General features: G+C 46.3%; 1 protein-coding gene across 1 annotated transcript in view; it reads right to left on the bottom strand.

Annotated features, from left to right (window-relative positions):
* Positions 1 to 296: 296 nt before the first annotated feature.
* The window catches only part of LOC119180090 (uncharacterized), a 30,137-nt gene continuing 19,078 nt past the window's right edge, over positions 297 to 11,355 (bottom strand). The window contains exons 8-10 of the mRNA XM_037431231.2: positions 6,076 to 6,249; positions 3,046 to 3,171; positions 297 to 524 (exon numbers count right to left, since the gene is read on the bottom strand). Coding sequence (XP_037287128.2) covers positions 315 to 524; positions 3,046 to 3,171; positions 6,076 to 6,249 — 510 coding nt within the window. The 3' untranslated portion in view covers positions 297 to 314. The remainder of the gene's footprint in view (positions 525 to 3,045; positions 3,172 to 6,075; positions 6,250 to 11,355) is intronic.

Here is an 11,355-nt window from a genome sequence, read left to right as displayed (position 1 = left end):
TGTCGCAGTAAAGTGCCTTTGCACTTCCGTTGAAAACCAGTCCATTATTATTATTATTATTATTATTATTATTATTATTATTATTATTATTATTATTATTATTATTATTATTATTATTATTATTATTATTATTATTATTATTATTACCGTTTCGCCTCCATCGAAATGCGACCACCGTTGGCAGGAATCGAACCAGCGACCTTCGGGTTAACAGCCGAGCCTCCTATACTTACCCATTGAGGCAAATGTGTTGTCTACATATATTAGAAGCTAGTACGCATCAAAGGGTCCAGTAATGGTCCGAGCTACAACATTTAATAGTCCTGTCTTAGGCAGTCTGCATATTCTTTCGGTACGTCGAATACGATCCGGACGTAGTCCCGCAGCAGTGTCAGCGTGAAAACCCTGGTGAATTTCCCGAGCACGCTCACGGAGTCGCAGTCGTCGCTGTAGTCTTCGTAGTCCACATCGTACGCAACCACGCCGTAGGCAAAGGTCAAGTGCTGCGCCCTCAGTCCGCAGAACTGTGTACAAACGAAGAATCCCACTTAAAATGCCAGCACGAATTGCCATAGGGACAAAAGAAATCGCTTCTGGTACCTACCCCTGGTACCCACCCCTGGTACCTAAAGAAAAACCTATAGGTTTTTCTGTAGGTACCAGGGGTGGATCCAGCCACTCATTCAGGAGGGGCAGTCGCCTAAAGTAACACCGGAGAGCGGTACGAGGTCATGAGATTTTTTGTTTTTACTGGCAGAAAGAAAACGCCTTCGCAGCATTAATACTGTTAATGTGTGCTCAACATTGGTTTGCCTCATTTGCCCTATAATTGGTGATAGGAGGTGAAATACAAGCACTAAATTTAGGATGCTGACAGAGACTTGGGGGAGGGGGGGGGGTGATCGTCCCTCGCCCTCCCTCTGGATCCGCCACTGGCTCTGACAGGTATTTCAGTTGTGCGCAGACATTTCTTGTCGCTACCATGCAAGTCAATTCTCCTCACGTATGCGTCCTTACAATAAAGAGTTGAAATGCTCCGAGAAATGTTTGTATCGACGAAAGAATGGGAATTTGTAAGAGATCTGTTCTCGGCCGGCACAACGTTATTTAGAACAGACAATCGGCACTGCAGCGGCGGCCATAACCCCGTCCAATTTATGGGTCATACGTGTTCAATTTAACATGGAAATATTAGTCAATGTAAATAGTAGTCATTACGGCGACTGTGAAACAATATTTTTTCTACCTGATGACGTCTCGACGTACCTGACCGTTTTAGGAGCTGGCAGCCCACCAATGGTCTCACACACACTCCCATGTTTAAATACACATAAATATCCCATAAAGACGACGGAGGGATGAGCACCGCTGTAGCTCAGTTTGTATATAGCAACGGACGCTTTATTCGAAGGTCCCAGGTTCTGTCACATGCCAGCGGCAAGTCGTTCCGTTTACTTCCTTCGCATTCTCATTCAAGTTACTACATGACCTACACTTTCCTTAAATTCTTGCCCGCTATAGTTTTAAATTAGTAAATGCCTCTAGTACCCCAGGAAAATGTGCTGTCACACAAACGCACCGTTTCACAGCAATAGATAGAGAAAACTGTTCTGAAGGTGACTCTCGAGAAAAAAAAAACCTATTTAAAAAACGCCTATCTGTAGAGATGATTTTTTATTTAATATTTTTGTTTCTATACGGATAGGCAGCACCAGCAGAAGGTGCCACGCATTTCTCGTGCGCCATGTTTTGCTTTTCGGGACATCAAAAATTTTTGAACACGGCGTGTCGCTGGAGCAATCAAAACATTCCTACCAGAAGTGTCTTCAAGGCGATATCTGCAGAAACTAAACCTATAGAAGAAGACAGTACGAGTTGTTTAAACGGTGGCTCCAACGACACACCGCGTTACGCAAATATTTATTCTCCACAATCTTTTGTCCTGCCCTGAGCGCCTTCTTTCTTCGAATGTTCTGAACAGGGATATATGTACTGCACCGCAAGTTGTTGGCCTTACCAAATCGTCAAAATTTCCAAATAGCGTTAAAGTACAAATCTGCGCAAGTTGATACTAATTGACGATGTTTGCGTGGAAACAATGCGCGTGTGACGGCGCAGTTCCTACCACTGACGTGCTCGCCCAATTTCAATAACACAGATGTTTCATATAAGCATAAAGAGTTATGAATGCGAGATAAGTTGTTGAGGCGGCGCAGACTGCCCCAGAAACCATGGTATGCATTAACCATCCTTCGATTGCTCTACACCCGAGAATGAAAGAGCATATCTATAGAAGACGCATTTGGACAATGTGAACGTATTAACCATAATTAGGGGTTTTAGATCTCAAAACCACGATACGATTATGAGATACACCGTAGTGGAGGGCTCTGGAAATTTTGACCATCTGGTTTAATGTGCACCGACATCGCACAGTAGACGGGCCTTTTTGTCTTCAGCCCCGCCGCGATGGTCTAGTGGCTAATGTACTCGGCTGCTGACCCGCAGGTCGCGGGTTCAAATCCCGGCTGCGGCGGCTGCATTTCCGATGGAAGCGGAAATGTTGTAGGCCCTTGTGTTCAGATTTGGGTGCACGTTAAAGAACCCCATGTGGTCGAAAATTCCGGAGCCCTCCACTTCGACGTCTCTCATAATCATAGCGTGATTTTGGGACGTTATACCCCACAAATCAAATATTTGTGTCTCCATCGAAATGCCAACGCCGCGGCAGGAGTCAAATCCGCGGCCTTCGGGTCAGAAGCCGAACACCGCAGCCACTGTTCCACCACTGCGGACCGCGCATTAACAGTGTGTAATGGGATTCTTCCCGCATTTTGTCGTTGTTCTGTATTGGTGTGCTTTCTGTGCCCCTCATATTTTTTTTTCTATCGTATTGGATTAGGCTTATATGCAAATCGAGGCCTGTACTTTTTTTTTTTCAGCGTCGTTCGCCCTTTGCACTGTTCGCCATCATAGACCAATTTTCAAACAACACTGAGCTACGTAGGAAATTTAAAAAAATGAGATGCCGCGTTCCATGCTCACCTTTTGGACGATGTCGGTGTTGTTCTCGAAGGCGAGTATGCGGCCATCCTCTTTGTTGTAGTAGAGTGAGCCATGAACTCCCGATTTGTAGTAGGTGACATTGCTGAAGCTGGGATCCTCGCACGTCTAATGCAGCAAATGGGGAAGAGATCGGGCACAGGACGCGTTGAAGCATACATATGCACAGACGTAAAGTTATACGCAAGATGTATTGAAATCATTTATGCAAGACGTATTGGCAAGCCAAATCTAACTTGGTTCAGTTGCGAAGTCGAGTGCGTTTTCAATGAACAGTATGTCGTTGCTATACTGTTGGCATTGTCAAAAATAGCCCTGAAACACTGCTTCAGCATCATCCGAACGCGCTGCCGATCAGTATAGTCTATAGGCTGCCGAGAACATGCCAGCCAAATAGCCCGCGACCTGGATTTTACAGCGAATTTCCTATTCGCATTTTCATCTGTCGACAAGTTATGATACATATACTCAAAAATCGTTGCGTCGTAGACTCAAGTTCCCCACTATTGGCTGATTTGAGCATGACACGCACGGGATTGACTGCGGCTGCCACGCTTTCACGCGCTGTTGGCCAGAAATAACAGCTTCTCAAATATATAAGAAGCAAGGGGAAAAAATTGGTTTCAAATCTGCATGTTACACTGCAGATATCGTCGAAAGACGATAGTCTTGCGTCTGAAGAGAGCGAACAAAACGTTTATTTCATGTTCTGCGCAAGAAAATCGGTGAATGGTACTCTGGAGACGCTGCGTTAGAGTTCCTCGAGCATTGAGCGGAGGCGAACGAGCGCATCGAGGCACGTTAGAGCCACTGGAAAAATTTTTTTCCGGTGACTCTAAGGCACGTTAGACGCAAGCGCCATCTGACAGTTATCTTCGAAAACGAAGGCGTGCAGCCTACGGAGAAAGGTGCGCGCCAGGCTCGGAGGTGATAAGGTGTAGAACGCAAAGCGACGGGCAGGTGCCACCACCGTGCTCATGACGTCGTATAAAGCGTTGGAAACACGACGATAGTTATAGCGCGAGAACAAAACAACGACACAGAGACAAGAAGGAGACGAAGGGCTTCTTGTCGAGACGAAAACTTCTTGTCTCTGTGTCGTCGTTTTGTTCTCGAGCTATAACTATCGTCATGCCATACCAACTAGCCCAAACTGCCACATTTCTAAGTTGGAAACACCTTTCTGAGCATCGCGTTGCACTGTCAGCGCAGCGCGATAAACGCTACATTTCTTAGAGCCTTGTGTGTGCCTCTTTTAGTATAAAGGCAGACATACAAAACATCAAAGCGTTGTTATAGCACCTCAGATATGCGCAATCATTGTTTTTAATTGACAATCGCACAACTATGAACACTAAACCTTGAGCAATACTGGTGGGCGCTGCGGATGGGGTTGGCCGTTTGATGCCGTTTGAGGTATCGTTAGGGTGGACAAACAGACAAATGTACAGGCAGACAGACCAAATTTTTTTTTGTCGAAGGTCCCCAAGAAAGACTATCGTCTTTAAAAAAAAAACGGACGTCCGAACAACTCAGCCCCATACAGCCGTCCATCACCAAGATAGGAGCCCGCAAAGAATACTCTTGATTGCAACGAATGCAAAGCTCATGATATAAAGGAAGGGTGCAGATTTCGTCATAGGGGCCAATGATGCAGCTTGCAACAGCGAGGGCAAGAGGAATGCGTAATCTTCATTTTCGCCGTTTCGAAACGTGCCGTTAGGCCTTTCGGACCTCAGGCCGGTCGATGCCCGAGCGATAACCTTCATATCGCGCTAGGCTGTACATCCCGATCGTGACGCAACCAACGCCTGTGCGTGATTAAACACTTCGGATTGTTGAAGTGCTAAGGAATAGGATACACCTGGACACGGCATGTGGTGAAGCCCGCGTGAGGATCGATATAAACTTTGGCACTCGACATGCGCACATGAAAAGCGTGGTCACTTCTCGAGAGAAGTAGCCGAAATTCAAAGATGAAAAACTGGAATATTGTTTGCACGATTGCACTTAGCAGCTCGTTAAACAACCGGCGCGCGAAATTCAAGAGGCACTTAAGAGAAAAACGATATTTCACTCGGTAAATTTGGTAAGCGAGAAAACGTGCAAAAAAAAATTCTCGTGACGACAGCATCATGGAATTCTGACACCATGTCTTTGCACCATCAAATTTCGAGAGCGTCCTAATCCGAAAATTTGAAGTACAATTTCTTATGCAGGGAGGCAGCGGCTTAACGTGTCAAGCGACAGAAAATTGATAATAAGAGCTACGTAGACAATATAAAAAAATCATTTTGAAGTTTGTAAAGTCGTAATTGTTAATTTCAGTGGATAATTCAAAACGGCAAGCTTTTTATATTGATTTTCTAGTCTGACAATAAGCATGTGGTGTTAAAAATTAATGACAGTAGAGTTTTTCAAAATATAATTTATCAGTCTAAATTTGAGTATTGTTTCACTCTAGTGCTCGAAGCCGTCTTTAAGACATGCCTTTTTTTTTCCTACATCAGTAGCCAGAAACCTTTCAAAGCAGAGGGCCAAGTTTGCATGAAGCCGACACAGCAGACAAAAAAAAAATTGGCTAATTGACAATAATGTGCATAATTAGAATAAATATAGCGTCCATTTATCAGACGGTTGCAAGTTACAAACGCACAAACAAGCTGCAAGCAAAAATTACCATTTGAGGGCAAAACTGCCATCAGGGGCGTAACCAGAATTTTCTTTTTTTCTGGAGGGGGGTGTAATCATAATTTACGTATGTTCGTGCGAGTGCTTGTATATGTGTGCGTGAGTAACTTTTGGGAGGAAAGGGTTTGCAGCCCCCCCCCCCCCCCCCGTCCCTGGCTACGCCCATATAGCTGCAATGTGGGACATATGGAAGTGAAACGGGAAGGGAGTATGCGGCGTTTTGACGTCGTTCTGGGCGCCGCATAAAACTTTCCTTTCGGGCCTGTCGGTTGCCGACCTGTGTTCACATAAACACGCTCCAAAGCTCAGTCAAGAACTCACGTCGGCGTATCTTCCGAAGGACTCGGCACTCGGTTCGTACTCGCACTCGGACAGGAAGTCAACGGGCTGCCCGGCTTTCAGTTTGGTCCATCTGCCTTTCATGCTGATCGAAAGAGCCCAGGTTGCGTCCATGCCTCGAGCAATCAGCCTCTCGATGGACTCTGCCGCGCTGTTCTGCGTTTGGCAATGCGTGACTCGTGAACGGGCGAGAGCTAAGTGAACCGATTACTCCGTAAGGCGAAACTCGATCGGCACAAACAAAACGAACTTTCTTTATTGCACGTTTTGTAGGGAAAAAAAAGCAGACATTCTCGTGAACCCAGAATATCTGAACCAATGCGAAAATTAGCAATTTATTTATTTATTTATTTACAGTACCTTACAGAGCCCTCGAGGGGCATTGTGTAAGGGGTGCGGTACAGATAATATGTTAGAAAAATACATATACGTAATATCTACACATACATAGGCAAATAATGAATATAATAGAAAATGCAGTTCTACTTATGAACATGGCAGCAAAATACATACTAGAAAAGTGAGTTACAGTATGTGAAGGTGAAATACAAAAATAACTATTATAACAGTAACTACAACCTAGCAATAGTGCAAAAACATCGGCAACAGTCCTAGAAACACTGATGATTACGAAGATGCGATAGAGCAGTTTTCGGTGCATAAGTATTTTTTAAGAGTATGATAAAACTTTGTGTGGTCTTGTTGTGACGCAAGATCATCTGGCAAATCATTCCACAAACAAATAGCTCGTGGAATTTGTTTGTGGAATCATTCCACAAACGAATCACGATTATGACACGTCATATTTGACTCAATCATGTTTGTTATGACGGCGCACAGTTTTCTTACATAACTTGAGTACCAAGTGATACAGAAGTTCACAGTTACGATGATCTTTTTAAAGAGATAATGTCACTGGAAGCAGTGTTTCGGCAAAGTTGACTTGTCCTGGTCAGGGCAACAGCGCACTGCCTTGAAGAAGAAAAGTTTGCTTATCAAAACATAGGTTCCAGCGAGATTCACTGAAACGATTTCTAGAAGCATTCAGCTCGTCGCGTGTATTTGAGTGACAATATTAGAAGTAAAGAGCTACAAAGTTTCAAAGCACGGCTACATGAATTTCATGAATAGGAACGGGCCTATCATTGCGTCACATCATTTCAACTGCATTCCAAAAGTAGAAGGAGGGAAAGCCATGCAGCAGAGCCAACACAAATTCAAGCCTTTCATTAAACGCTTTTGCTGACAGCAGCTTCGCTACCGTCGCCACCAACAGTCTTGCGACACTGCACTTCTGTCAGTCCAGTCAGGCTGCCAAAGTGCTCATGCAAAATCAATCCCTACTCAAATAATAGGCTCAAATACATGTGCTCACCCGTTGCCCCTAGGAAACCTGAAAAAAAAAAAACATTCGCGCAACTGGAAATCGCCGGGTTAACACACACCGGAAGGCCCCGAAAAGCATGTGCTGCTCGATTCAGCCATCTTTGTCGAGTATCACGGTTGACTCGCTCGGCATAGCCCACTGCGGTTTCCGTTCAATGCACGACACAACTTTCTGTCTTATCTGTCTCATACTTGGCCCGCCAACCGAGCGAGATAACTGAGCGTGATTCAGCTTGTATCAGCACTGAGTGAGTGGCGAGGAGCGAAGGAAAGCCCTATACTCAAGTCAACCACTTCCCGCGCTTCATCTGATTTATAATTCTCAGAGTAACCAACAAAAAGATAACAAATAAAGAAGAGTTGTTTACAGTGATATATTTTTTTTATTTGATCTAGTGAAAGTCAATAAATGCGAACATCCACATCAACCTCACCCTGTTCAACTATATCGTATGATGCCCGGCAACCACTACGAGCGTTCATGTTCCTTGAAACCTAGGGTTCTTAGATACGCGCACCATAGCGGCAGAGGGCAGCGCACGCATCGAGGAACCCTATTGATACAGAAACTATAGCCCTCACTTTCCGGGGACACTGCCCTAGAACATGGCTAGGGACATTGAGTTTCCTAAAATTAACTAGAGGGGACACTGGCACTGCGATCGTTCAGCGACCATGAGAATTATGGGTATGACATGGATTTGCCTAGTCTTCGTGCTTGCGGGCGGCAAAGGCATTTGTGGCTTCGTTTATTGCTTTGTTTCTGTTTTGTTTCGAAGGAAAGAACAAACCGCTTTTCCCCTCGTGGCCCGATTTGAAGTGGTAAGCTTAAAATAGCAAGGTGGTGAAGCGTAACTGCCGAATATTTGCCGATAGTTGTTTCGTGACAAAGCAGCTTCAAGCCTAGTGAAGCCAGAACGAACGTAAAGTACGAAGACTAGGCAAATCCATGAAATACACATAATTTCCATGCTCGCTGAATCGCTATGCGTTGTAGCTCCCATAGACATAAGCGACAAAGTTCCCTGTAGTGTATGTTTAGGAAACTTTGTGGCTATAGGGGAGACTCACGAAAGTAGGCGTATTGCGCAGGTTGCAGGGACGCTATATGTAGGTCCCGTTTTGGAGTCTTCTACACGGACGCGTCTGGCCCTCGTCACGGGGCTGGTACACAGCAGCCGCAGTCTATCAAAATGTACCTGTAGCTGAAGGGCTCAGCGGACATTACTCACGCGGAGGAAGCCGCTATAGCTCCGTCGCAGCAGACACCGCATCTCGGATTACCGATCCGTGGAGTGCATGCCAAAATCTTAAGAAAAGTCGCATCACCGTTCGCGCTGCTCAAATCCTGAAGGATTAGTATTATCTGGACCACCCAAATACACATTTATTCATCTGGGCCCCAGCTCACGCAGGACTATAGTGGTGACGAGGTCACCGATGCATCAGCACGCGCGTTTCGTTCCTGGGAACCCTCTCGTCCTACATCACCTGACGATCCAGAACGTAATCCAGTCACGTCATTACGAGACACCATATAGCGATGTACAAATCAAACAGGCTCCGACTTTCGGCTCCGGTGGAGGTCCTGAATAAATGTGACGAGCACTGGCTCTTACGCTTATAAACACAGTATTGTGTCCAGCGCTACTTAAGTATTTCAATCCAACCTTCTCCGAGGAATGCCCGCACTGTGATCACCCGCTCGCGGATGGACTTTCCCCATGGACTTTCCCCATGGACTTTCCCCATGGTGAAGAGATGATCGTCTAACTCGGCGGTCTCCGCAATCAATTCCGCTTCACCCACTACTCGGGCGAGGTGGAAGGCTACCCTGCTCGGCATTGGAGGGTGAAAGAGCCCTCGTGACCAGGGCGCTGCCATGGAAGCCACAGGCGTCCTGGACTGAGAACTTCGCCAGGGTCGGCCCTTAAGGCCGCCCTTAATTGCCTCTGTCTTGTAGATAGTAAAAATAAACGCTTTTCACCTACACCACCACAGAATCCATCCATGCCACAGAAAATTGCGGCCCGCCCACGGGGACGACGCGACGCTTGTTGCGCTTCCGTCCGGCCGGGCACTGCATAGAGAGTTTTAGTGCTGGGTACGCAAGCTCTTGGGGCGTTGCGGCCTTGGCGGTGCGCGGCGTTGCGTACCCAACCCATACCGAACTGGAATGCCTTATAGAGGCGCGCACGCAAACGCAAGCCGCACGAAGGTCACACGAGCTCGCAGCGCCATAGCGTCTTAATTGTCGCGTAAGTATTATTTAATTATGTTTACGATTTAAAATGCTAAATTAAACTTACATAGTGACAAGAAGTAAACCAATTTCAATAAATCTTTTTAAATAATATGACAGTTATCAACACGGAACAAAAAAAAAATTGCCCGCAGCTTCCCTCGGGGGAACACTGAGGAGGATGCGGAGCATATAATTGGTTAACGGGGTGTTAAAGTGCGACTTACTTGGGTCGATGGCTAAATTGGTTAACGTGGTTGTAGGAGGGGGTGTTAAATGAGTGAACACGTACACACGTATGCGAAAGGGCGGCGCTGGTCGAAGGGACGTCGGTCATTGTGTTTGTGGATTCGTTGGAATTCATTTCACCGCGACCTTGGACGTCGACGCGCCGTACAAACCAACCGACGAGCGGCAACTGAGCGAGCGAGCGCCGACCTTGAGTATATATACAGCGCGACGGCGCATGCACTGTCAGCTGTCGAATGTTCGAGAAGGGGGAGAAGCGCAACGGCGCATGCGCGCGCGTCAGCTGCCGATGTTCTCGAAGCGCGACGGCGCATGCGCGCGCGTCAGCTGCCGATGTTCTCGAAGCGTGACGGCGCATGCGCGCTACATTATACAGCTAGCGAATGTTCGTGAAGAGGAGAAGCGCACGCGATGTGTAGAGGAGGAAGGGTGCACAGATGGTGGAGGAGTGAAGCGCGCGCGGTGTGTAGAGGAGGAAGGGATGCACAGATGGTGGAAGAAGGAGGAGGAAGCTTGCGGACGGCGCCGCACTACAAGCCTCGAGTATTAGATGCTCCGCGTCTAAAAAAAACTTTTTCTTATGCGCCACACTTGCGAGTCGCGACTGAAGCCGGCCCCGTCGATGCTAAGCAATCCAGACGGCCGGTCGTAGTCCGACAAGCGCGACGACAGCGCAACGGTGTAACGTGTAACTCTGTGTAACTTTTAGTTTGTACGTATACTTCTTTACGTTAACGTGCTACCGTATACCAGTTTGCGTTTACCGTCCTACCGGAACGTGCCTCTACCAGCGTTTTGAGCTCATCATACGTAAACATGTATGCCTTTACGTTTTTGCAAACCATAAATGGGGATGCTAACTGCATTTAACTTACATAGGAATGAATCACCGTTGCGGCAAAATCACGATACTTTTTTTATCGCAAAAAAAGTGAAAAATACAAGGTTGCTGTAACGATAGTGTCGACATCTTGTGACACTTCGTGCAACCAGTCATGGACATGTTGGCTTTACGCGTAATGTTTTTGAGATGAAAATGCATAAAAAAAATGTTACTACTTTGTAATAACGCCGCTGTGCGGTTTTCGTACCAGACGTACAATGCACAATGTTTCTGCAATAACAAGGGAAGCCGCGGCGACCTATAGCCCCAAGTTCCGCGTCCGATTATTAGTGGTGCTCTTGTGGCTGTCACGCCGATTTCTCCGATTCTGCTCTCACCGTCAACTACAACCGCTATCACAAGCATCTATAGGTATTGTTTGATTATTGCTAATGGATTTTCGTCGTCGGGATACAAATGAATCCCCAAGCGTCGGCGTGGATGCGCTATGGCTGTCAGATACCATAACACATTGTGCAAGTAAATATTCAACTACTTCTGT

This window comes from Rhipicephalus microplus, chromosome 7, assembly GCF_043290135.1.
Source record: "Rhipicephalus microplus isolate Deutch F79 chromosome 7, USDA_Rmic, whole genome shotgun sequence".
NCBI classification, from domain to species: domain Eukaryota; kingdom Metazoa; phylum Arthropoda; class Arachnida; order Ixodida; family Ixodidae; genus Rhipicephalus; species Rhipicephalus microplus.
The sequence above is the reverse complement of the archived record's forward strand: the minus strand, read 5'-3'. Positions and strand labels throughout refer to the sequence as shown.